Below are 25224 nucleotides of genomic sequence, written 5' to 3' on the forward strand. Positions count from 1 at the left end.
CGAGAGTTCGCTCAATTGCCGATGCCGATCTAGTTTTGACATATTTTGTTTACCTATCGAGAGCTAAAAAAAAATTGCATCAGGGTCAATTCCTCGTAGTTAAAATACCGAGTATATCTGTATGTAGTTATCGATATCTATGTCATTACTCTTCCGTGCCAATGCTACTGTAAATACAGAACGCACCTCGGGCAATGGATCAAGGACCCTGAGAGACTATGTACTGCAGTACATAAATGCTAGTCCTCTGCATGAAGGCTCGCCAATTGACAATATAATGCTAATAAAAAGATAGATATGTTCTCCATTCCGCCCAGACCATGAAGCCCCGTAGTTGAGACGCTCGACTTTTATAGCCTTTGACAAAGGTATCGCAACCGAGCTAGGGTCTACATTGTGTAGGAGACAGTAAAATCCACTACAAAAATAGCTCATCAAGCTACATAAGCACTCTCTTGCCTACCACAACCTGACTGATCGCTACTCCCAATCCACCCAGGCGAATGATGCCAGCCAAGGATGCTTTTACCGGCCAACTCCTGTGCAATCCTCCCAAAAGGGCAACCGATCGACACACTTAGTCTCACTTGCACCGCCCTAATGTCATCATTGCCCATAAAGGAGGCTATGGCGGGTCTCTCCGTCATATCTCTTTGGCTCACCTGCATGCCACATAGTAAATCTAGAGTAATATTTACAGCGCATTGCGCGTCCACAACGACATGTCTCGCAAATAAGACTTGAAAGCAGCATTTCAATTCTCTCCTCATATGCATATTGTCATCCAACCAATAGTAGTTCAACATCACACAACCCTGGCCCACAAACCTAAAAATACAAACTCCCAATCATACCGCTGGAAATACCATGAATACGCAATGCAATGCGGGGTATACTCATCGCTTCACTCATCATTCTAGGCTAACAGATTTCTAAAAACCGCCCCATCCTGAAACAGCCAGGATCGACCAGGCGATTGCAAGAAACTGGGCAGCCACTCTGGCAAGGATGTCGAATTGCGACTGTGCGATTCTTCGCCGCCGCGACTATGCAGGGACACCAGTGCGTGCTCCAGCTGGAAGCTTGTCGCTCCAGTCTGAGCCATACTAAAGGCTCCTAGAGTGACTGTCTCACAATTATCCGTACCAGGCAGAAATTCGCGACCGGGCGAAGCATCCAAAATGTTATGTAGCATCTCCAGTATTTTCATACTTCTCTTTGCTAAGCCGTACCGAAGAGCCTGCTGGCAGAGTAGACGAAAGGTATCGAAGAATGTAGCAAAAGCAGATCGTAGCCCTTGGTCAGGACTGATCTGCAATCCCTTTTCTGCAAGTCTTCTTTCGTCTGCTTGGACAGACAGCAGACAGACCCCGAGACACGCTAAAGCGTCCACGAGCCAGATTGGTAGCATAAATATCCTTTCTCCGGCGCCGTCTGCTTCGTCATCTGTCAATGCGTAGAGCTTGGTGATGGAAGAGATCGCCTTACACGTAGCATCCATCAGCGCTCGACGGTGGGAAAGTGTGAGCAGGTCAGTGCCGTGCTTGGGTGGTGTATTCGTCTCCTGATGGAGATGGTTGCATGGATCAGCAAAGGCCCTGTAGAGCGACGCCTTTGTATTGTGGATAGAAAGATGGAGATATTCTCTCTTGCGAGGGATTGCCGGGTCCACTGCATCCCACGTTGTATCTGGGTTATCCAGCCAATATACTGGAGGTACCTGATCGATGATCCCCCCTGAAACCGTTGTGCAAACTCGGCTACCACGGCTGGAGTATGCTGATCATCTTTCCAAGAAGGTAGGCTCATGAATGCAGTGAGGTAGCGAGCCAATTTAATGTGAAATACCCGGTCCGTGAATGGAGTCAGGACGTAGGGCGTGATGGCCAGGGCCTGGAGACTATCGTGGGGCGGGTCGATATCAAAATATCCTTCAGGAATGAGAGGCCAGAGCCCAAAAAATGTGCACATATATCTGAGCGATAGGTAGCGTGTCAGAGTGAACGATCACCAACTTTGAAGAATCCATCTTGTCTACTTACCGATCCCAGACGTAAAAGTTCCAAAAGGTTCGACGTCGAAGCTCCATATCCAAGTCACTGATGGGGATACCCGGATTTTTCAGATTTAGTCCTAGCTCTCGCGCATCCTTAACAGCCGCACTCAAGACCGACCAGCTAGGCCGAATCTTGGCATAGTTCTGCAAGTAGCAGACGTGATAGAATCTGTGCTGAACTGTGATAATGGAGGGCTTTCTTTCAAGGGCGTTCAAATTACCGAGTTCATCGGCAAGTGTACAAAACCAATGCTCTAGGTGATCGAGGTGAGTGCTCAATACCCCGAAGGTGGGATATTTGGAATGTGGTAGATTCTGAATGCTGAGGAGGCAAATCCGGAGAATCAGCACTCCAAAATTAATATCGTCTTCCGGAATGGAGTCTCCAAAGTGGTCATTCCTTTCTTGTGATTTGCACCATGTGTCGTATCTGCACTAGAATGACGGAGGATGGATAACTTCGTATATTCGGTTGATTTCATTTAGGAACATACCAACCAGAAAGTCTGTGATTGATCTATCTGGCCAGGTCCTCTGGGGTCTCGATGATCCCATAGTTTTAATATGGTCCCTGGGTGCTTGAAATCAACGTGATGGCCAAAATTTAATCATGCTAGAGAACTAGAGAAACAAACCGTGATTCGTAGGCGATGGGGAGGAAACCCAATCCTTGACCCATATCCCAGAGTTTCTAGGGACAAATCATTCGAGTCAGATTCATATGAAGATAATGTCGCCGATGTTTCCCGCTCCTCACTGTGGTCAAGCGTGGAACTTGGTCGACGGGTCGGGTGACAGTCGGTATAATCTCTGCCAATGCCCCGCCGCGGAGGAGCATTAGAGTAGATACAAAGATATTCGACCTCTCGACTGGTGCAGTGATTACATGGCTTTTTGCCGATTACACTAGGTCAGAGTCAGTACTTGTGCTTTCATTGGGGATAATGGGATTGCGCTCGTGCCTTTTGCTTTCGCCGATTGCACTTCAAACAAGACTTTATAGGCTTGCGCCGAGTCTGCCTTTCAGCCTGCATTTTTCAATGATTCATAGCGAGAATATGGGAACGAAACTCCTTTTCCATTTAAAGGCATTGTGTTCCACTACGATCTATTTAGGATTTCTGTTGTAAGCCGCCAAAACCGAAGAGGCCCCCAACTGATGATTCCCCAGCGCATGTTAAGCCACACGTGGCTACCAGCATCATGGAAGAAGTTAGAATCTTACTGCAGTCCATGAGCTTTGCATACTGCCCCAACCCCCGATTTAGTAGATTTCATCCAACATTTGAAGAGACATGATATCGAACTAGTCCATTTCTAGAGAACAATCGCAGTCTGATGTAATCTTCTAAAACCAATGTGATTCAAATGAGATAAGCGACTAGAAGTGATCAATGGGATCGAAGATCACTAATTTTCAACTACAATTATAGAATATACAGCCACCTACTTTCATCATACCATTTACTAGAATGGTCTATTTCAGGTGAGCAGGTTACACTGCGTGCGGCTTAATGCTTTGCAGCTGACTCGGACGAAAATCGGGGCGGTTAAAGAATGGGGGCTGGCGCACTTAAATAATGCCCCTAAATCGTCCAGCCAGCCTCCGGGGACCGGAGTATCGGTCCACACCACGGAGGCTCGCTTACCCTGAAACTCATGCAAATGGAGCGCTTCCAAAGGCATGGAATTTGAATAGGAGGCGAAGATTAGAAGCTGGTGGACTACCCCGGGTTCCAGTTCAGGATAGCCACACTAAGCCTGGGAGGGGTCAGAAATCCCGATTTCCCATATTTCTGACTCCCCTCAGCCACCGTAGGCTCAGACGGGTTGGAAGGTTATGCATTTGGAATTATTATTCCTAATACAATCTTCATGTATTTAGCCCTATACGCTCTATTTATCGCCCGCTAGGCCCAATATCCAGGATATCTTTATTAATAATAACTCAACACGCCTTTCAACACCTTCTCTTTTACATGTCTTTGATTAGAGTCGAATTCAGCACTATTACGGTTGTATGTTTGTATTGTATCTGGTATCTTTTCTCTGAATCCTTTCTTTGTTTAAGATAGACGTAGTATAATAGAGTTCGTTATATAAAAATGGCATGGTAGGCATCTTCACCCTCTCTTCTATTTACCGTAATTCCTTTTAAGCTCAATTTTATTATACCTTCTCCTGTCTAGCGTTCTGGCCTAGATAGAGCTACATTCAAGCGCGCTATCCTCAGGACTTGCGACCCTAACGTTATGTGCGCTACTTATACCGGTCCCAGTCATTTGAGACCATAGTGTTCTGACATATTTAGCCTTTTGGCTTGTTCGATTAGTGAGTCCGGCCGCAAGCTGTAACAATTACAGTGCTTAATGTAGTGAATCATTAACTAATTCATGGTTATGTAAATAATAAGTGAGACTGAATTAAAATTTATTCTTACCTAGAAAGCCGATATACCAAGTTTCTGTAGGGCCTATTGTTGGCCTGATATAGGCTGGAAGCCGACTGCCTGGTAAGTCTTCCCTCTGCAATATCTCTCACACTTCCCTGGATTCTTTGCCTTCTTCAGTAAGTTCCCCCTTCTTGTGACATAACACTTTTACTCATTCATTGAACTAGGGAAATCCCATAACTACCTAGACTCCGCTCATAATCGCTTCACTACAGCCGAGGCCCAGGTACGTTCACGCTTCGACATGATACCCGTATTGTTGGCGCTTAGATTCGCGAACGACGATGGTCCAATCAGATAATCCCAGGGGACTCGTTGTAGGAATTCTTCTTACTCTTCATGTCTTTGGGATAGGTTGTGTGGTCTTCAAATTTCCGGGCCTACGTCGTCGACATCATGACTGCTTTCTACTTATGCTTGTTAGATTCGTCACTACTAGTCGCGTAGCGGCGAGGATTGAGATGCCAAAACCTATCTTCTTATATCATCTCCGAGGAGAGAAATATCTAAAAGGCTGGATTGACGCCATCTTGATGTGGGTTTTCCAGGTGTGCTCGCAGAAGTATACCTGGCCAGCTTGCCTTAGGATGCTTCTTGGTGTTGGGTAAAGTGGAGCGCGCAGATTGGTCGATGTGTTCTGCTTGACCCACAACTGCATCGCCGAGGACCTTCTCAATATTAAGCCGTGGTAGGTGCTTCTCAATCTCCGACGAGTATTCGACGGCCCCCATGGCCTGGCGGGTAGCCGGTGAGAAGTCCATCATGACTCCATATCGCACCAGGCGGGATAGCGGATAGATACGCTCAGCAATACCTGCAGTGGTGTGTAGCGCAATTGCGATCCAGACTTGATGGCTCGACTCTTCTGACATACCATGCGATAATAGATGAGTCTTCGCAGCATCCGCGCCCTCAACTTCAAATCGTTGGCTCCCGTTATATAGATCGCTGGCACCAAGGTCGTGACAAATGCTGGCGACATATAATAGTGTGAGGTTGTTTGGCTGACTCCATTCGCTCCCCTCCTTCTCTGAAAGCCACCGAGCGAGGAGAAATGTTCGTATAACGTGATTAAGAATGGGCTCGGGAAGCGCTCGCTGGGCCAGATCCAAAGAGGCTTTGCATATATCTGTCTGGGGCAGCCATTCAAGCACTTCGTCAGAGAGCTTTTGGCTGGTCTTATTGTGTTCCATGGTTGTTGCCACAGTGTGATGTTGAATAGCTGCCAGTGATGTCCTAATATGGTTGATGCGGATTGCACTTGGATATGCGTCAAGTCGGCGTTTTAAGAATAATCATATTCATGCGCACGAGCCCTTTGAGTCATCCATCTGGCACGCCGATACGAACCTCCCGTCCCCAGGTCTGCTGTGCTGACACACGCTTACGCTCCAACCGAAGGAGGGTTCCGCTCGCGTGGAGTCACAACATCCAAGCCCCTTCTCCTGCCGACAGCTCTAATGCGCTTTAAATATATATGCTGTGCTTTGCTGTGAAACAAATTTGGCTGCGGACATATGTGACTCTCTATTGAACACCACCTTTCAATCCATGAATAAATCCATAGATAAATGGTCATTACCCAAGAGTGGATACCGAAGGGTGTGGCTACTCAAAAACCCGTCCTCAAGACCCTACTTCGGACCAGCGACCGAGCCGGACACAAAATCTCCGCACGGACTAGTTTCGACCACATTATCAACACTGACCATGTATGAGTCATTGTCGATCTTAATGCCCTAACTTGCCTAGAGACGGTGCTATACGAGCCGGAAATTTCAGACACGAGGTGCTGACAGCAGATTCAGCATTGAATGACAATACAGGTAATCTGGCTTACAGTATAACTACGAGTGGACGGCTCTACGGAATGCAAGTCTTCAAATCCTAAAAATTGGACCCTATTGGCCCATGACTGTGCTTGTGCAGGCTGAAATTCTGTGCTCTATCATATTCTTCGTCGAGGGAGTTCTTCAACGCCTTTGGTCCTCTCTCAAGCCCGCACATGATATAAAAATCTGCGCGAAAGAATCCTCAGCGCAGGAATAGTAGTTGCGACTTCATTTCATCAAATATGGACACTCTGGAACCGCACAAAATTACCTACAAGAAAGTTGGCCCGCTCCCATATACATCTGGATTTGACCCTCCCTCCTAATGCCCATAAAGTACCTGTCCTTCTTTGGTTCCATGGTGGTGGCCTTGTGTATGTCCCTGATGGCAATTGTATATTCACTGAAACTTGATAATTAACATGTCATTTTAAAGCCAGGGTCGACGAGATACGAATATCCCGCCGCATATGACTAGGGGTATCAGAAAATACAACTATGCACTTGTTTCTGCCGATTATAGATTAGCCCCTCAAGTCGGTGTTCAAGATATTTTTGAAGATGTCCAAGACTGTATAGCCTTCATCCGAACTGAGCTAGCCAAACACACGGGTCCAGACGTCCTGGATACCCAGCGCCTTGCGGTGTCAGGAAGCTCAGCTGGCGGATACCTATCCCTCCTTGCTGGCCTGTACATCAACCCTAAACCGAAGGTCATACTTTGCATCTACCCCGTCACAGACCCACTAGGGAATTTCTTCACAACATCCCAACTACACAATCTGGGCACAGCACGTACGGATTCCGCATCAATCACTGAGTTCCTGGATCCTCAATCCGACGCGATTACTAACACTGCACCCGGCGACGAAAGCAACCGGAACAAAATGTACAACTATATGCTGGAGAAAGCCAACCTCGGTGCACTCCTACGCATCGGGTCCGGAGACAGATTCCGCATTGCGAAGAGCATCTTTCAATATGGCTTGCCGCCCACGTATATTGTGCATCCGGACGGGGACCAAGATGTTGGCATTGATCAGAGTGATGAGGTAGTTGGTGTGATGGTAGGGTTAAATATGGAGGTAGGCTACAAGCGTGTGCATGGCTTATCTCATTTTTTTGATCTCGATGAGCATGTCCAGTTGGAGGATATGTACAGGTTTTTGCTTAAGCATCTCTGAGTACTTCGTTAGATGGTACCAAATTTGGTTTAGCGGCGTTTGGGGATGCACAAGAGAGACGCCGTACACGCCGACCGCACTATGAATATATTTTCCTACGAAACCCGTCGCAATACCGCGTAAAGACCTCTACTAGATACTCTATTAGCCCCTTTTCCCATTCGTTCGAGTCTTTGCTTTCTTCAATTAATCAATCAATCTTTCTGTTGTAGCAAGATCCAGCGAAAGCTAGACTAGCTATTGAAGTACAATGTAATCGCTAGCCTATCCAGCACGTAGTATCACCATCCCAGTCCATTCTTGCCCACTTATCACCCGGCGGGGTTTTGACGAGGTCATATGCAGGGAGCCAGGTCTCACTCCAGACTATGTCCTTTTTCCGATCGAATTGACGGAACCCAACCCAGAATCTAGAAGAAACAGATTAGACTATTAACGATGACCAAGAATGGGCACTCCTCGCTGTGATAAACTCACAAAGTCTCGGTCAGGAAATTCCAGACTAAGTGGTGGGGAGAGGTAGGCCTTGGCCAGATACCAACAGTAGAGGAGATTTCCCTAAATTGATCACCAAAGTCAATAAACATTCAGAATCCGCTCAGAGTAGCTGGCCTACTTGAAGGTTTCTTTAAAAGCTTCTCGGATCTTTTTGCGCTCGCGTTTAGACTGTGTCCAATATCCAGTTGCTTGTCCGGTTGTATCGCCGAGGGGAATCCCGGGAACTCTTTCCCATACAACGAGGATAAGAAACCCGCCTGGCACGAAGCCTGAGAGCTCTTGCACCGACACCTTAGATCCCAGGAACTTCGGTGTGAACGTCGAGACCACCGTATGGTCGCTGAGGGTGCGATATGCCTCGAGCTCGTCAGGCTGAAAGGCCGGATCGGCTTGCGCGGCGCGAGTTTGTGCATCGTCAAACTCCGTCCCAAGGTAGGGAACTTGCACATAAACCCGCGCAAATGATTCGCTTGCGCTTCTCTCGCTCGGGTCGACGTTGGCCTTCATGCAGTGCAATTTTAGGGCGGCATAGCTGGGTCGGGTGACCAACTTGCCCTCTGTCTGGAGGTCGTCTTGTTTGAGGCGTCCGACGATTTCCCATTCGGTTCCGTCATCGGTGGTAATGATGCTGCCGCGCTCGTAGCGCCCACGCATGGGTCCCTGGTCGAACCAGGATCTCGGGGATGTCATTCTTGATGATGGTTAGGAAACGGTGGAGCTCCAAAATGTGGCAGGTAAAAGATGTGAGTGGTGTTGATATAATAGTTGTGGCTTGAACTGGGAGCGGTGATTTGCACTAAACCCATTTCGGCCCTCCAGGCATCTCCGGTTCTATGGGAGGCCTGCAAGGCTACAAAGCCTCAAACCCAATTTCTAAGGAATGAATCAGGCAGGAAATTGAGCGCTGACGACATGCTTTCTGCCTGAAACATCTCAATGCAATTCTGGTACTGCTCAGTACCGTATCATGGTCCCTAAACAATGAGGATAATTACTCGTCTACACCTACTGATAGGTCAATCTCCTGTCGAGAATTCGGGCGTGAAGTGTCGAGCGGAGAGAAGGGCGGCAAGTCCACTTGTACAGATTTCCGTAGTAGATACTGGCCTGGGGTCTATTTCCTCCGACATGTTTACATTAACGGAGTCTAGATATGACTCCATATTTAACGGCGCCGCGCAGCCTCGTTCTCCTTTTCTTTCTTGCTCCGTTCAACAAACTCGACACCTCAGTGAAAGGTAGCTCTCACTGGTAATCAGGTGATTCGATATGGCCCTAATAATCAGATTGGCTCTGATTCCCTGGGATCCGCAGTCCCTGACTCACCGGCAGTGCCTTATTAAGCAGCGAGACGAGTGTGGCTGGGACTAGGACAAAGTCGAGGGCCTCTGGAAAGATTTGCAGATCGAGGGATACAAGTGCATCTATTGGATTGTGGGTGTTTCGAGTATGGGAGAAGACCCGTGATGATCAGACTTTAAACTAATGCTTTTTGTGACAGGTTGTGCCTCTGGACGACCAGGAAGTATATGAGCAAGCTAAAGATGCAATTTATGAGTCAAAGGTACTCTACTCTTAGTTGTATGTGAGCCGCCACATCGATTGTATGCCCAAGGAAGCTTTCCGCCCACAAATATCTGTGGGATGGATGGTCCCATCCGCCCACGTCCAAAACCACGAGTCTGCTACCAGAGACCTCGACAGGCACACCATATATCCCTCTCCAGCGGCATTCGTTTGTAATGACCGCGTAAGTAGCCACATCCATTATGCCCGTGCATTGCCAAAGCCCCGAACTTTTGCTCCGCCTCGGTTTGTAGACTCATCGCAGGATTCTTCGGTGTCACTCGTGCTCATACGAATATGGGAGTTGCGTGTACGTGCGCAAACACAGCTGCAGGAGCTTCTGTGGTGTTGTCGTTGGCTCTCGCAGTCGTCGCGGCCTGTGATCGTGTAGGGATTGCGCTCGCTCTGGTAAAGGCAATTGGTGTATGGGAAGTTCGTGGTCCTGCTTTCAGCAAAATCTGGGTTAGCAGGTCTGCTCTGCTGAAATGATGAGTCGGGCTCTCTTTCTCATCCGTGTTTCTCACCCAGCGTGCCCAATCAAACCTGCCCGGAATCTTAGTTGTGCTGAGATGTGAACGGCGCAGTGGCAGCGGCAGTGGTTAGAGTCGGCATGCCCATGGCTGGTTCTGCAGTACCACAGGTTGTCCCGTCCAGTGTACTGGTAGCGGCTCTCTCTTCAGTTAAAGCGCTGCTGCGTAAATTCTGCTGTTAGCTTTGGGTCACTTTGTTCGCCTATTTTGTGGTAGCCCGGGCATTGGCTAACTTTTGAAGAGTCAGCTGATGTGCGTGACGCTCATGGCTCTGGCCTCAGAGCACACTGACTCGTAGAGTTTCTCCCCTGCGTGAAGACTCGCGTGCCGTGTTTTTGACCTGATCTTTGTGCCTCCCTCAGTTTCCACGGCCCCGTCGTACTGCGCTGTCAATGGCGTAGGGCCTGAAGCTGTGACTCCACTCAGTAAATGAACGCGTGCTGTGATCATTCATGGTCCATCGCGCTGGCATCACTGGCAACAGGGTAGTTGCCGCCCATCGCAGTGTAGGATCGTGCTCAGTTTCGTAGATGTAGGTCGTGAACTTCATGCATGTATTTCTGTCCTGGACTAGGTGCTCTCCAAGTTAGCGAGTCTCGTCACACCGGCGATGCTCACATACCTTGTTTTCTCTCCTCCCGATAGCCGTGCCTCGTTTGACCTCCCTGCTCCACCTGCACCTCGAGCATATCCAGCTGTCACTGGCTTCGCAGGCCTCTCGGTGGTTTGCGAAAGCCCATGCAGGTGCTTGTGTGCTGACACCACCGAGACACCTTGTTTATCTCTGCCATTGTAGTGTGAGAAACATACTCTCCCTTAGAGGTGTTTCATCACCGTGAACCAGTCTGTCCTCGCCTTAGACCTGATTCGTTAGCGAGAGTCCTCGTCTTGCGGTGATATGACACATACTGTACTCCCTCGTGGCTCTCTTGGTTTCCCAAGCTAGCTCGTCTCCGAACTTAACTCGTCTTCCAGGTGTTCTCGTCTCCTAGGTACTTTTGGCTGTAGCTGTCGACGACGTTGTAACTGTAGCTTTAATTCAGCAGTTTGTAAATATGTCTGCTCACACTTGAGCCAGATAGTGCAGGAGATCTCTCAAACTGTCTGGCGGTACCTGCTGCAAGGCACTTTGAGTTTCCATCTCTTGGACGATCCGGTTATTGCCGCTCATAGTAATTTGGAAGCCGCGTTGGCTCTCTTAGTGGCAGGTCCTGGACTTGAGGCTTGGAGTCTTGGGCGCCGCACTGGCAATCAGCTGAGCGAATACTTTGACTGGCCATATCAACAATAGAATACACGCCAGACTTTGGTGGCCGAATGATGCTCCTTACCACTCGTGTATCTCATCAATCCCGCTATCTAGAAGCTTTCTACACATTAGTGTTATACATCTCCAGCATTCTACGTCTACGCCGTCACTGGAACACATCTCCCTCAGCGTCCGTATGGTGATACCACGTGCCTTCCCAAAGTGGCAGCGAAGATACGAAAAAGATCCTTCGCAGTTTCCTCTCATATGTTAATAAAAGAGTTAAAAAATCACTTCAGGCTAGCTTGCGCGTTTATCACTCCTCCCCCTCTCCCACTCTCAGCCTTAGCTCCAGACACGGATTAATGCACCAAGTCCTAAAGGTATCTTTCATCACTGCTTACCATCACGGCGTTTACAGCATCTCTGACCTCGCTTTCGTCCCATTTTACAGTTTACGCGTTCATCATCACAATCCACATGGCGCCCACTCGCCGGGCACGTCCACGCGCTGCGCAGCGTGCTGCTCAGCGAGCTCGCAGCGCACCCCGGCAGGCTCGGAGCGCAAGTCAAATTCTCCAAGAACCCCTTCCTCCCCTCGAAAAGGGCCCGCATACGACCACAAGCTCGGCGATACATGACACCATTTTTGTCGGCAAGCTTGGCGTGTGGAGTGGCTTCGAGGCCTCCGTACGCCAGGCTGTCGACCATCGACAATGGGCGAACGTGCTCGTCCCCCATGTGCAGACTTCAGAGTATGTACATGTGGGTGACGAGCATGGTGTCCAAGGGCGTTTTGAAGAGAGGGTTGGGCAAGTGCTCAGCCATATCTCCAATCACCAACCTCCTTCCTTTGAGTTTGGCGATTCGAAATGTGTTGCGACCACTGCTCTATCTAAGACGCCTGATTTTATCGTAATGAACGGAGCTGGTAATTCGATCATAGTTGGCGAGATCAAGACTCCCTGGGTACCCGCTCATGATATTAGGAGAGCGGTCCATAGCTGGCAAATGGGACTTAGTGACAATCACTTGCGCAATATGCTAGGTAATATCTTTGGGCTCGCTGTGTTTACTCGTGGTCTTGCACTTATACCGTTCTAGGTCAAGTTGCGAAGTACATGGATCTGCTGAGTTTGAAGTACGGGGTACTCACCACTTACGACCAAGTCTTGTTTCTTCGACAAGCTGTGGTTGGCGGGGAATGGACGCTGCAAATTTCCCCTGTGAAGTGCCATGACGACACTTCTAACACTGCCACTGTAACTGTTAGGGAGTGCTTCTGGCATGTAGGACAAATAGCTTTACAAGGTGCGGGGTTCAATCGCACCATAGGGGCTAGTTTCCAGGGTCAGATTATGCCCTGGAAAATTAATTGAGATACTAAAAATCACAATTTATTATTCTGAAGGTCCCATAGTAGCAAGAGTGACTTTAGCAGTAGTGATGTTGTGACACAGAATCGAAAACCTCGCAGAGCGTATTCCAGCTTTGGGTAATGACATTAGTGCTTCTTCAAGAAGCACTAATGTTAATACTATATAGCTATTAGGGCATGTATAGCGTGCCGGTAGTGTTTCGGTCGCTTTCTGTCTAAGTTTCGTTCTAATATTCTAATATGCCTAGGAATTATAATCTTCTAGGTCTTTCATTCTAGACGAGGATTAATCTATAGAATTCGATAGAGAACTATACACTAACTTATCAAAGACTCTCAGGGCACGCTTATAGCCGTTCGCTGTACGCGACAGGACTAGCCATCTAATTTCAAAGTTATCGAAGTCGCTTAGGTTACCACGTTACGGGTGTAAGCTAGCAGTCGGTCTTTTTTTGTTATAATTGCCTCCAACTTAAAGCAAGAGGGAAATAGCAGAGGGATAGGATTAAGGTGAAAGGGAAGTGGAAAAGGGTAATGGCAACTGGCGGCAACTGCCTCGAAGGCAAGAACATAGAGTCTAATCCCGTATCGCGGTATTTCCCTTGATCAAATTGTAGAAAGGCACATTTTGGGGCAGGGCGTCACCCTTCTGGGTGAGGAATATTCAGGTGGGTGAACTTCCCCCTGAAGCCGCCCGCACTCGCGTGAAGGCCGACTGCGTAAAGCGGCGAGCCGCCCAGTACCGAACGATAGCGCTAGGTGAGCATGGCCATAGTATGGCTGTTGTATCTTTTTGTTTTTGTTGCTTGTTGATGACTAGAATTCGTGAGGCTTGATCCTAGTGCCGCTTTACCATTCAGCCCCTTCAGGCCCCTATTGCATAATTGCAATCGCCTGCGCGCTTACATTGGAAGCTGACGATGTCGAAGCTCTTTTCGACGAAACTGACGATAGGCCAGGGCGGTGGTACGGCAAAGAGCGCGGGGATACGAACGCGTATGTCAATGGGAGGATCGGACGACATTACGTGGTCCTGTGCTATATGGCAGATAAAGGCAAAGGGTCAACCGCGGCCGTAGCGACGTAGCGACAAACCTCGGATTCAGCTATACCGAGATCCAAATCGCTTTGATTGTTGGCGTATGCGAAGGTGCTGCACGGATACCAGACAACGCCGATATAGCAACGCTTACGGCGTCTTCCTAGGTTACGTAATTACCAGTGATGCAGTCATCCAGTACGATTTCAGTGGACAGAATTCGGATAGGTTCAAGAGGAAGAAGATGTTACAGATATCCTCAGAAGACCGAATAAAGTGATACGGAATCATTTTCTCGTCATTGAGGCCAAGCGCGCCTACGTAAAGTTCCAGGACAAGCGGAATGTCCCACCAAATGATGGTTTTGCGAGATTCAGACACACGATGGGAGCACCCTGCATTAGACGATCTTCTCTATCATTACAGCCCCTCCTGCCAAGCCGAATGCAGTCACCCTTTGTTTTGATCGAATAGTGCTAACCTGTGCCCCAACTTCCTTCTCTCATGGACCGCAATCCGGTTCTAAATGTTTCGTTCCACGCCCCGTTATGGGTCCGGCTTGGTCCGGCTGCCGAGATATATAGTTCGGCCTAGGTCCGGCACGTGGACGCGGAACACTCGAAGTTGTATCCACAGCCCACGCGAGTCATGGATAAACGTGTCTGCGCTGTCTGTGCTGTCAAACCTATCACTCTCGGGCATCAGCGAATAGAGATGCTTTGGCTGTTCGGTTATTCTCGCCCCGAGGGCCTGAGCTGGCGGGTCTCAGCCGCGCCACAACCTACATATTTTGCCAGCCTAACCCTGGTTGGTCTGTCGCCGTGCCCGAACACCAGTTCGAGCCTGATGACGGGGGCCCACCGGAATTCCAGGTAGCCACTTTGGCTTCAACTGGTATAGGCAAAACACGGAGTCGCCGTAGCTGAGCTGAGACTCGTTACAGCGGACAAAGGCGTCTAGTGGATATAATGGGGGGATGGACCTCGCATTAAGTTGTGAAAGTCAATCGTGTCGCAAAAATGGGAGAGTTCGTAAGTCGCAACAGCGACGCGTCGCACACGATGGCCAAGAATATGAACGTCTTCGGTACAATTACAGACTCGGATAATCATCCGCTCCATGGGGGCGAATGCGGGAAACGCTTAATGCCCCATGTCATCGACGCAACGGCCATCGCGACGCCAGACGTTGAATGCTTGTCCGTTCCCCGGACTCATGGCAACCCCCGCGACGGCTGGAAGCCTGTGAGCTGGGCGCAGGTCGCAAATGCCGTCAACTACGTGGCTCACATGCTGATCAAGCAGGCTGGGACACCAACGCCTGGTTCTTTCCCCACGATTGCATACATCGGGCTCGAAGACCCACGCTATGTGCTCTTTATCATGGGCGCAATTAAGGCAGGGTACCAGGCTCTGTTCATTTCGCCGCGGAATTCCGTCGAGGCGCAGGTTAACCTGTTTGACAAGACTGACTGCAATCTCCTATACCATGACCAGATGCTGGCATCAATGGTGAGGCCATGGGTCGCTGGACGCTCGGGGATGAAGAGCATCGCAATCCCTCCGTGGGAAGAGTGGGTGACCACGCCGGTCGCCCCATTCCCGTATACAAAGACCTTCGCCGAGGCCGAGTGGGACCCGTTTGTGGTTCTTCATACGAGCGGTAGCACGGGTCTCCCCAAGCCAGTCATTATCCCCCAGGGCAAGCTGGCCCTGAACGACCTGCATCGCTATGTTCCCGAGTACGAGGGCAACCTGCCGTGGTTGCCGACATGGGGGAAATTCGATAATCCGCGGTACCTCTGCACCTGTCCTCTGTTCCATACCGCAGGCATTATGCCTACGGTTTTGTCGGGCTTCTACTACAACACTCCGGTTTTATTTCGCGATCCGTCGGTTCCGCTCACGGGGGATAACGTGGTTGAGTGGTTGCAGAACTCCGGCGCGACCTATACTGTCCTGCCCCCGGCGATCCTGGAGCAGATGTCGCGGTCACAGGCCGCGCTCGATGAGCTGAGGAGGTTGCAAGTTGTGGCCTTTGGAGGAGGTAAGTGAGCGAAAAATCCAAGTGCGTGCCGATATTAACATTAGCCCTATCTGCAGGCCCAATCGCCCCCGCTGCAGCGGCTTCACTGCTCAGCAACGAGATCAAGCTAGTCAATGCCATCGGGGCAACCGAGTACATCTACATGCCGTACTACACGCAACCAGACTCATCCCTCTGGGAGTGGTTTATCGTCCCGACAGAATTGTTGGGTATCGAGTGGCGGCCCTTTGGCGAGGACACATACGAGCAAGTCTTCATTCGGCAGAATAAGAAGCATCCGGGTCTGCAGGGGTGCTTTTACGTCTTTCCTGAGCTAGACGAGTACAGCACGAAGGACCTCTACCGGCCGCATCCGAATTTACCAAACCACTGGACCTACGTGGGTCGCGCTGACGACATTATAGTCTTCTCCACCGGCGAGAAACTCAACCCCACAACTATCGAAGGAGCGGTAATCGGACATCCGGGGGTTCTAGGCGCGCAAGTAGTGGGTTCGAGACAGTTTCATGCTGCGCTGCTGATTGAGCCGGCGCAACATCCGGCAAATGAGCAGGAGAAGCAGCGGTTCCTCGACGAGGTTTGGCCGGTTATCGAGAAGGTCAATGAGGAGACTGTCGCGCATGGTCGCATCTTGCGTGACTATGTCTTTGTATCTGACCCAGCGCGACCGTTTCCGCGGGCCGGCAAGGGGACAATCCAGCGCGCCATGGCTGTAAAGCTCTACGCAGACGATATTCGCCGCATCTTTGAATCTAGCTCTGAAGCCAACGGTGTCCCAGCCGCAGGAGTGGAGCTCGATTTTAGCTCAGAAACATCCCTTGCGGATGGAATCCAGGATTTGGTGCAACGGACGCTGAAGTTGCCTGCACTCGGCGTTGATGATGATTTCTTTACTGTGGGCGTCGACTCGCTGCAGGTTCTCCAACTGGCACGGGTGTTGAGCGCTAGTGTCAAGGAAACTATTGAGGCGAGGAGTATCTATAGGTACCCAACCATCGCCAAGCTCAGTTCCTTCATCAATTCTCTAGCCGGATCTAGTTCGAATGGAACTACAGTCACCAGCACCGAGGCCAACACTCTGGCCCTATGTTCGGCCCTTGTCGAAAAATACACGCAGAACCTCCCTTCCCCAACACCCGACAAACCCCTTCCCGCCGCCACAAACCAAACCATTATTATCACTGGTACAACTGGAGCTCTAGGCTGCTATCTCCTTGACCTTGCCCTCGCAAACCAGGACATCACAAAGATCATCTGCTTCAACCGGACGCCCGACGCACGCGAGCGCCAAATCGCTGCAAGCAGCGCCCGCGGCCTCTCCACTGACTTCCCACCATCCCGCATCGAATTCCTAACCGTCGACCTCTCCTCTTCAGCTACATTCAACCTGCCCGAAGAGATCACAGCTTGCCTCGCGAGCACAGTCGACCGCATAATCCACAACGCCTGGCCCGTTGACTTCAATCAATCCATCGCGTCCTTCGAACCACACCTTCGTGGTGTCCGGCACCTCATCGACTTCGCCGCTGCCGCTGCCAAACGTATCCCTATCACGTTTGTTTCGTCCGTAAGCACGGTCGAGCAATGGACTGAGTCAGCCCTCATTCCCGAACAACCCCTCTCAGACTTCACGCACGCCTCCCAGATGGGCTACGGCCAGTCAAAGCTTGCCGCAAGCCTGATACTCGATGCGGCAGCAACAGTATCGTCAGTGCCACGAAATGTAGTTCGCGTAGGCCAGGTCGCCGGCCCCCGGGCGAAACAGGGCCAATGGAACCCGCGCGAGTGGCTTCCGAGTCTTATTCGGAGCTCACTATTCCTGGGCCTGGTGCCCAGCGAGCTTGGGCTACTAGGTAATATGGGATGGGCACCTGTGGAGGACATTGCGGGTGTTGTTATGGAGGTTACTGCTGACCAAGATGGCAATGGCGGGTACTTTCACGCGGTGAATCCGAACCTTCCGGACTGGAAGGGGGTTATTGTCCCTACAGTAACGGATTTCTATGGAAGCCGGATTGAGCGTGTTGTGAGTTTGGAGGAGTGGGTGGAAGCGTTAGAGAAGAGCGCAGTTGGCGAGGTGGATCTGGAACAGAATCCGGGCCTGAAGCTTCTGGATACGTATCGTCTTGCGTCTACGAAGGCGACGTACGGTGAGGCAGGTAGTGCAGGCTTTGCGACGGAGCGGACGGAGCAGGCGAGCGAGACGATGCGGCGGATGGAGCCGGTGACGGCAGAGTTGATGAAGCGGTGGTGTGAGCAGTGGCAGTTCTAGATGGTATATTTCTGATGGTCCGTTGGTATTATCGGGTTGAATAATCGAATGATGAATAATGAATATAATTTATAAGTTACTGCATTTCACCATTACATCGCGCAATGGTTTGAGAGCGTAGACCAGGGTAGAAGGCCGAGGTGGATATTCGGCCAGTTAGTCTCGATGCCACCCGATCCATGAGCTTAAGCTTGTATCAGGCTTATTGATCCGACTGCAAGGCAGTAATCTCAATTTCAGATCTCTACACTAATGACAGTCTAACCAGAATACTAGAATACCTGTAATGTAGGTTAGAATAGTATGATATCGATTTAGCAGATTATACCCCAACCCGAGGTACCTAATTGTGTGTCCCCATCGTGTCCCCATGTTCCCCACACGATTTGGTTGACCTGGTCCCGATTGAATATTAATCCCCGGCACGAAGAACCGAGCAGTCGCTACCTCAATTTCCATTCAACATTTTTCACATAAATACCAAAATAGCCGATGATTTGTCTTGCCACTTTCCATCCAAATATACAGATAGCCCCACAATGTCATTCACCATCACCACCTCTGTCCACGACGACTTCACCCTCATCGAAGACAACAACCCGGACAAAATTTACGAGCAGTTCGATCAATTGCGCAGTAAATGCCCAGTCGCACATACCTCCCAAACTGGGGGCTTTTGGCTTCTGACACGCTATGACGACGTGAAGCGTGCCGCGTCCGACACGGATACTTTTATCTCGTCTGTGAAAGCAGTCATTCCAAGCGACCCACGAGGCATTCGCCGTCCACCGCTTAATACAGATCCACCAGCTCACACACCTTATCGTACAGCGCTTGATCGGACGCTCAAACCTGCGCGGTTGAAGCGACTTGCTCCGATACTTGAGAGACACGCGCAGCGAGAGTTTGACGCTCTTCTGAAGGCAAAAAATGTGGACGATCAAGACGACGGCAATGAGTCCCAGACTTGTCAAATCGATATCTCTGCCCAGTTTGGTGCGTCCTTTGCCGCATGGGTCGAGGTGGCGTGGTTGAACCTCGAGGATGAGATTGCACCTGTTCTGGCGAGCACGGCGGCCAAATGGGTCAATGCGTGGCGTCAGCAGAACGCCGCAGAGACAAGCGCACACTCTGCGCAGCTGTATGATCTAGCAAGGGAGTTGTTTGCTAACCGGAAGAAGTCAAACCGGGATCCAGAGATGGATCCAGCGTCCTCACTATTACTCGAAGTCGGACCAGATGGGCGGCCGTTGGATGACGAGCTTCTTATGTGAGTACTGATCATAGCATATGACGAAGGAGAATGCCCTGTAGAATATGCGCTAATAACATAATCGTCGCACGCAGTGGTGCTCTTCGCCAGTCGCTTGTAGTCGGCATGGTTGCCCCTCCAATTCTACTGGGCGATATCTGCGCTCATCTCTCCCGAGACCGAGGACTACAAGCCCAGCTTCGAGCCGATCCAGCCCTCATACCTGCTGCTGTAGAAGAATTCATACGCCTCTACGTGCCATATCGGGGATTCTGTCGTACTCCAAAACACGATATTGATCTTCATGGCCGTACGATACCAGCAGGGCAGCCAGTGACCATGACATATGCAGCTGCAAATCGTGACCCGGAAGTGTTTGAAAATCCTAACTCATTCATCCTCAACCGGGAGAATATTAGCTCGCATCTTGGATTTGGAAGGGGGAGACATCGTTGTGCGGGGATGCCTCTTGCAAGAATGTGAGTTCTTTGGATTGTCTACACTCGATAGAGGGGAGAGGTGCAGATATATTAATGTCAGATAGGGCTCTACAGATCGCGCTTCGAGTAATATTACAACGGACGGACGACTTTGAAGTCAATGGGACCCTTGAATATGCGGCCATGCCGGAGATGGGAATCACAAGTTGTCCGTTGCGTGCAGTGCCAGCACGCTCTCGTTGATGGTGGAGAGCATTATCTATTTCTCTTTAATTTGTTTGCCTTGATACACCCAGCACCATAAATCGATACAAAGCCATATCATCTTAGCTTCCTATAACACTTAATTCAACTTTTCATAGTCTGCTACTATGCTGTGAAATATTGCTTTGCGGCAGCAGGATAGGGGTCCAGCTTTTTCACTTTTAAAAAAGCCGCAAAGGGGCGTGCTTCACTCGATAGTATAAGTTTTTAAGGAGCATAGATCGGTACTCTCTTGTCCAGTAGTACTTTGCTATATGACTACCAATACCAGAGACTATTAGGTTTATTCGCAGTGGAAATTCCTCACGAAAAGGTTCATTGCATGCGCTCAATCCAAGCACCAACAACCTGTTCCATCTCCTCAGCAACGCTCCACTGCAACGAGAGAGACCGCAACAAGCTTCGAATAGATGTCAACTCATAAGAAAGATCTCGCAGCGGGCCCCTAGCGAAAGCCCCGTCAGTCACAAATGACAGGGTCTCGTTGGAGGTAATGTGCGACCTTGAATTTCCCACTTGCTCATCCATGGTAGCAGCCTGAACGGTGGCCACCCAGTCTATTGCAGAAGGCAGAACCACTTTCCCAGCTCCCGCCAAAGCAAAGGCACTGTACGTGGTCGCTGCAGCGAAGACAGCACCGGGAACATTGATATCATAGGCCATTCCGAGCGGGAGATTTGTAGCAAGCTCTTGAAGTTGAGATGCGTGCAGTAAGGCAATGCGCGCATTCTTGCTTTGTGCCCAGCGGCGTGGATCTATGTCCTGCTCGTCGCGACTGTCTCCTCCAAAGATGCGCTGTGGAATCCCATGCAACGAACACATTCGGCGGGTACCTCGTGCTGTGTTAACAACCAAATCGAGACATATTGTGTGCCACTGCAGCATTGCGACTGCTTGGTCTGACGAGGAGAGATGTTGGTTTTGAATTATCTGTTCCCGTAACCTTATGACAGCATTGCCAATTTCTTGTTTTGACGGAACACCAACTGGTACCGGTTTCGTTCGAGTTGCATCTGCAACAAGAGACCGGATACCTTCGAGAACAACCTTGTGATGAAACAATGAAATACCATACTGCGGCCTCATGCTCGTGCGCGTCCTGTCGCCTGGTGAAAAAGTGTGTGGAACACGTCACAAAACCGAACATTGTTCGACGGTAATAACCGGCTATTTAGACTTGTGTGGATCCACTCCTGGGCTGTGGCAGCATTGAAAATGGACTCATCACTGGGTAGAGTGAGGGGATTGGCCATGTGTCGTGCGAACGTCGGATTACCGCTGAATTGAGACACCACGCCATCCACGATGTATAGTCCTAGCAAAGTGCGAAGTCTGGTTTCCTGAACAATCCAACTATGCCAAGTGCGTTGGATTATGTCGGGATGCGCGTCTGGGGAGGGCAATGCAGGTTGATCTAGCCCTTCGTACATGCCACAGTGACTAGCCCAGAAGAGCGCCAACCCATGAAAGACTTGGCTAGTGGTTCGCAGAGTCCGACTTTTTGACAATGCAGCATATATTTGACTTAGTAGCATTGTTTGGACAAGGCAGACTCCATTGCATGAATCATATGGTCGTTTTTGCTGAATCATTGTGTGCCATGATGTTGCGACAGCGGTGTGAGCGAGCTGCCAGAGAGCATCCGCCTGTCCTTGTGAGTTACCTCCACTCTATCAATGACGTTGGGATCAGCTCACCTTCACAATTGCGTCTGGAGTCCCCAAAAATAAGGCACCCAGTGCAATTGCATTCAGCAACAGAGGTGGAGGGCAATCTCGGAAGACAAATGTTGGCTGATGGATCACTGGAAACATCGGAACTATGAATCTGAAGAACATATGCAGACTACTATCCAGAAACCGCGAAGTGAGCCCTGCCAAGGCTGATGGAGCCGTCACATTGCAGAACTAACCGGTAATTAGTTGGCTGTTAGATTATCTCACTTGGTGATGATATGAATTACCGTCTCATTGATGAGTCCGCTCAAGGACTGGATCGCTCGCTCCCCATCTTCTGCGATGCTACTACGATTTGATGGTGAGACATCTCGCCCATCTGTAGTGGTTTGCAAAGGAGTTGGAGGAATGCTGAGCGTCTGCGGCATAAGGGAAGCCGGTTGGTTCCAGATGCCAGGATCAATTGCCAGGATGTTCTGCAACAGGTCCTCGGAGTCGGGCCAGAGTAGGGAAGAACAATCTTCAAGGGATAGGGTATCGTGACTCTGGTTCACGTACGAAGCCTCAACTGGCTGTTGTTGCAAAGATAGCGGTGAGATCGAGATATCTTCTGGGGTATGTACAGCTCCGAGACCTGGATGGAAATCACCCCGATGGACGCGAGCATGTCGATTGAGTACATCCTGCCGAGCGAAGCACCGACCACAAAGGGGGCATATGAAAGGTTTGTCACCGCTATCTAGAATTTCTGTTACTATGAATTTGCTCGCTTTCAGAATTTAGAACTTACGGATTCGTTCATGTCTCTACAGAGGTTTCTCAGCTCTGAATTTTGAAGAAGTGAGGCTAGTGTCTTACCTGGAGATGTTCTCGTTTTGTGTACCTTTTCCCACAGTCATTGCATTCCAAGTCAAGTTTCTTGCGCCGACGGGGGAGGGATGGAGGCATTTCGATATCGAGATACATACAACCATAGAGGCTAGACGCACGTCAAGCATGTGTCCTCAATGTGCTGAGATTAACTAGCAAGGAGGTGTCATGTTCCCCAGAAAGCGGTGGGGAAAATTCGACAATTCGGGCTCGAGGGCCTTTGCGGGGTCACGTTTGTGGGGAACCACGAACCACGCTTTCCAATTTCTCCCAAACCCCAAACTTTTCACCAAACTTTTCCCCACACTTCCGGCTCGATGGGCGCGCAGATCAGCATAAATAACAGAAAGTCCCATGATGTTCATCGGTTCAGGCTCCCAGTTATTCAAATATCTTCTCAGCTATGACGACTAGCTTGGCAGCAAATAACGACAAGACTTCCGTCGCCGAGGTTGAGATTGCAAAGCATGAAGCCGCCCCTGTTCGTTCTACAGTAACTCATTATGTGCCGGCTACCGAGGAAGAGAAAGCCTTGGATAGAAGAGTCAACTTGAAGTTTGATCTCTGCATCATTGTCTTTCTCTCCTTGGGTTTCATTGTAAGTTGTTACGCGCTGTCTTTCCGGCATCCCCGTACTCGCTGCTTACCAGGAGATCACAGCTTTTGGGTATTGACAAGACAAATATCGGATATGTTGCGACTAGCACATTTGTCAAAGATGCCCATCTGAATCCCAACGACATTCCGAATTCTTTGTCCTTGGTAGGTTTCTAGTTTGCATTGGTGCAGCTACGAGTTGAATGCTAACACTCAATTAGTTCTCTGCGACATATGTTCCTCTCCAGCCCATATCAAGCATAATAGGTCGCCGAGTGGGAGCAAAATGGTGGATTACAGCTTTGATGATTGCCTGGGGAAGCATCTGTATTGCACACATGGCAGTTAGAAGCTCCTCCACCTTTTATGCGCTGCGTTTACTCCTTGGAGTTGCGGAAGCGGGTTTTACACCGACTGCATATTATTATATGTCAACCTTTTACCCGAAATTTTCTTTGGGATTCCGTATGGGTATGTTCTCAGGCATGTATTCAGTGGCGGGTGCATTTGCTGGCCTTCTTGCGTACGGCCTTCTCCATTCGGAGACATCATCCCTACGAGGATGGCAGATGCTGTTTCTTGTGGAAGGTGTCATGACGGTGGCGGTGGCTTTGATTGCTCTTGCAGTACTGCCGACAGACATCTCTAACGCTTGGTTCCTGACGGAAGTGGAGAGAGGGCACGCGTTGCGCCGAATGGAGAGAGATCTCCAGACGAGCTCTGATTCCGGAATCGGGGAGGCCATTGACAGTGATGGCGACCTATACACCGCAAAGGATAACCACAAAATCACTTTACAAGATGTGAAGGACGTATTCATGGATTGGAAGAAGTTACTGATTATTGTGTTCAATATTCTCAGTGTGCTGGTGAGATTTGACCTTATTCTCTTTGTATTTTTTTGGGTTTACTGATGAGTCTCTTAAGCCTGTCACGGCTTTTACAACCTTCCTACCTCTTATCGTCCAGGGTATGGGCTATGAAGGTATCGAAGCCACGCTGATGTCCGTTTCACCATTTGTTGTGGGAACCGCTGGTCTGTTGGCTATCGTCTATTCATCGGACCATTTCAAGGAGCGCAGCCTTCATACTTGCTTCGGGATGGCACTTGGTCTGATTGGGTGTGTGGTTATGGCAACTTCGTCAAACCCACGAGTAAGATATGGCTTTGCTCATGTTTGTCTTTCTGGGGTATTTGCTGGGGGGCCTCTGATCGCAGTATGGCTGGCAGGTAACACACCATGGAAGGTACGTACTGATCAAGCCCGTTGGACTAATTATCCACTGACACAGTTATAGGGAGGGAGAGCAATAATTCTCGGTCTAAATGGCTGGTCTAACATTGCAGGTGTGATCGCTGGACAACTATTCAAGCACTCATACGCGCCTTCTTATCACTACCCGCTGATCGTAACAATGATCTTGATTGCTGTCGGCATTGTCGGATTCTGTGGCATGCGAGGACTCTATATGTTGGAAAATCGGCGTAGGCGAAAAGAAATCGCGAGCTGGGACCAAGCCCGATTTGCGATGGAAGAATCAAGCACGGCAAGAAGGGGTGATCAACGTTATACGTGGATCTACAGCTATTAATTTTTGTGAATACAAGGAGATACAGAATTTGATAGCATGCATATTGGCAAATGAGATCAAGTGGAACCGGCATCGGATGAACAACATGGTTAAATGAGTCAGGATGTATGACACTATTGGGTATTCTGGAAGTTGAACTTACTAATGATCCTTTGAAAAATGGATCAAGAGATATTCCTCAGCTATCTGGGACGACCATCCGAAGGACCTGCGTGAAGATCTTTCGAAAGGGATAAGACTAAAGCGTATCAAGCTAGATCACTTCTCTAATCCCTCGGCTCGTGTTTGTGAACTGCTACTATTTCATGTATACTTCTGCTTTCTGGCCTTGTACTATTAATATTTATCAGGCAATTAGTTACAGAATGGTGGCCCTGAGTACGGCTAACTATGAACCTTGAGGGGATATTTTTGTAATTTAGCCGCTGCC

General features: G+C 49.6%; 9 protein-coding genes across 9 annotated transcripts; 5 read left to right on the forward strand and 4 right to left on the reverse strand.

The window, feature by feature from the left end:
* Positions 1 to 916: 916 nt before the first annotated feature.
* N7458_011972 (fungal specific transcription factor domain-containing protein) lies at positions 917 to 2894 on the reverse strand (the record flags this gene model as incomplete). The annotated part of the gene is made up of 5 exons (XM_056915354.1): positions 917 to 1564; positions 1849 to 1975; positions 2043 to 2486; positions 2692 to 2747; positions 2814 to 2894. 5 exons carry the CDS (start codon positions 2892 to 2894, stop codon positions 917 to 919), a joined length of 1356 nt encoding a protein of 451 aa, XP_056760108.1.
* A 2120-nt stretch (positions 2895 to 5014) lies between these two features.
* Positions 5015 to 5701, reverse strand: N7458_011973 (uncharacterized protein; the record flags this gene model as incomplete). The annotated part of the gene is made up of 1 exon (XM_056915355.1): positions 5015 to 5701. The coding sequence occupies one exon, from the start codon at positions 5699 to 5701 to the stop codon at positions 5015 to 5017; it is 687 nt and encodes a 228-aa protein (XP_056760109.1).
* A 1109-nt stretch (positions 5702 to 6810) lies between these two features.
* N7458_011974 (alpha/beta hydrolase) lies at positions 6811 to 7524 on the forward strand (the record flags this gene model as incomplete). Its single annotated transcript, XM_056915356.1, has 1 exon — positions 6811 to 7524. The coding sequence occupies one exon, from the start codon at positions 6811 to 6813 to the stop codon at positions 7522 to 7524; it is 714 nt and encodes a 237-aa protein (XP_056760110.1).
* A 259-nt stretch (positions 7525 to 7783) lies between these two features.
* On the reverse strand, positions 7784 to 8712 carry N7458_011975 (uncharacterized protein; the record flags this gene model as incomplete). Its single annotated transcript, XM_056915357.1, has 3 exons — positions 7784 to 7934; positions 8002 to 8082; positions 8141 to 8712. The coding sequence occupies 3 exons, from the start codon at positions 8710 to 8712 to the stop codon at positions 7784 to 7786; spliced, it is 804 nt and encodes a 267-aa protein (XP_056760111.1).
* Positions 8713 to 11847: 3135 nt separating this feature from the next.
* On the forward strand, positions 11848 to 12746 carry N7458_011976 (uncharacterized protein; the record flags this gene model as incomplete). Its single annotated transcript, XM_056915358.1, has 2 exons — positions 11848 to 12415; positions 12472 to 12746. The coding sequence occupies 2 exons, from the start codon at positions 11848 to 11850 to the stop codon at positions 12744 to 12746; spliced, it is 843 nt and encodes a 280-aa protein (XP_056760112.1).
* Positions 12747 to 14845: 2099 nt separating this feature from the next.
* Positions 14846 to 18102, forward strand: N7458_011977 (acetyl-CoA synthetase-like protein; the record flags this gene model as incomplete). Its single annotated transcript, XM_056915359.1, has 2 exons — positions 14846 to 15830; positions 15887 to 18102. The coding sequence occupies 2 exons, from the start codon at positions 14846 to 14848 to the stop codon at positions 18100 to 18102; spliced, it is 3201 nt and encodes a 1066-aa protein (XP_056760113.1).
* A 539-nt stretch (positions 18103 to 18641) lies between these two features.
* N7458_011978 (uncharacterized protein) lies at positions 18642 to 20037 on the forward strand (the record flags this gene model as incomplete). The annotated part of the gene is made up of 3 exons (XM_056915360.1): positions 18642 to 19372; positions 19450 to 19833; positions 19899 to 20037. The coding sequence occupies 3 exons, from the start codon at positions 18642 to 18644 to the stop codon at positions 20035 to 20037; spliced, it is 1254 nt and encodes a 417-aa protein (XP_056760114.1).
* Positions 20038 to 20373: 336 nt separating this feature from the next.
* On the reverse strand, positions 20374 to 22536 carry N7458_011979 (uncharacterized protein; the record flags this gene model as incomplete). The annotated part of the gene is made up of 6 exons (XM_056915361.1): positions 20374 to 21164; positions 21236 to 21704; positions 21756 to 21965; positions 22022 to 22306; positions 22384 to 22473; positions 22525 to 22536. The coding sequence occupies 6 exons, from the start codon at positions 22534 to 22536 to the stop codon at positions 20374 to 20376; spliced, it is 1857 nt and encodes a 618-aa protein (XP_056760115.1).
* Positions 22537 to 23007: 471 nt separating this feature from the next.
* Positions 23008 to 24516, forward strand: N7458_011980 (uncharacterized protein; the record flags this gene model as incomplete). Its single annotated transcript, XM_056915362.1, has 5 exons — positions 23008 to 23202; positions 23265 to 23366; positions 23423 to 24070; positions 24129 to 24322; positions 24501 to 24516. The coding sequence occupies 5 exons, from the start codon at positions 23008 to 23010 to the stop codon at positions 24514 to 24516; spliced, it is 1155 nt and encodes a 384-aa protein (XP_056760116.1).
* Between the last annotated feature and the right edge of the window lie 708 nt (positions 24517 to 25224).

Source organism: Penicillium daleae (genome assembly GCF_028827525.1).
Source record: "Penicillium daleae strain IBT 16125 chromosome Unknown utg000009l_segment0_segment0, whole genome shotgun sequence".
Classification (NCBI taxonomy): domain Eukaryota; kingdom Fungi; phylum Ascomycota; class Eurotiomycetes; order Eurotiales; family Aspergillaceae; genus Penicillium; species Penicillium daleae.